The sequence below is a fragment of the Opisthorchis viverrini genome (assembly GCF_000715545.1).
Source record: "Opisthorchis viverrini unplaced genomic scaffold scaffold25648, whole genome shotgun sequence".
Classification (NCBI taxonomy): Eukaryota; Metazoa; Platyhelminthes; class Trematoda; order Opisthorchiida; family Opisthorchiidae; genus Opisthorchis; species Opisthorchis viverrini.
In genome coordinates, this window is record NW_008768709.1 from 1 (window position 1) to 423 (window position 423).

At 43.5% G+C, this 423-nt stretch overlaps 1 protein-coding gene across 1 annotated transcript; it reads right to left on the reverse strand.

The window, feature by feature from the left end:
- On the reverse strand, positions 1 to 187 carry T265_16321 (hypothetical protein; the record flags this gene model as incomplete). Its single annotated transcript, XM_009179927.1, has 2 exons — positions 1 to 93; positions 137 to 187. Coding segments are annotated over 2 exons (144 nt in total), but the record flags the coding sequence as incomplete, so codon positions are not given.
- Between the last annotated feature and the right edge of the window lie 236 nt (positions 188 to 423).

A 423-nucleotide genomic window follows, 5' to 3' on the forward strand; every position in this document is an offset into this window, starting at 1 on the left:
ACCCTGGTTGTCAATTAGACGAGAAATGAGCTCCAGTTTGGTTCCGGTCGTCAGTAGGTCATGTTTCTTGCACAACTTGCGCAACTCCGCCAACTAGAAGTGTGAAATTAAAGGCAGAAATCGAGACGCAACCAACCTTCAGTTTTGTCAACTCCTCGGCCGTAGTTACGTTCGAATCGCCCATCATTCACAAAAAATTGAGTCAGAAATTCCCCAGATGTGAGCGTTCTACGTGCAGCTGTAATCAGGCAGGACACAACTGTAACCAGAGCTAACATCATTATCAGCAAATATAAAACGTGTAAAAGTTTTGTGGTGATTCCGGATATAACTGTTTCGCACATCGATGATTCGGACGAGTGGTGTAAAATGTGAGGACAATTCTAGCTAAACTGCGCACCAAAGAAGATGACTTTTAACCAT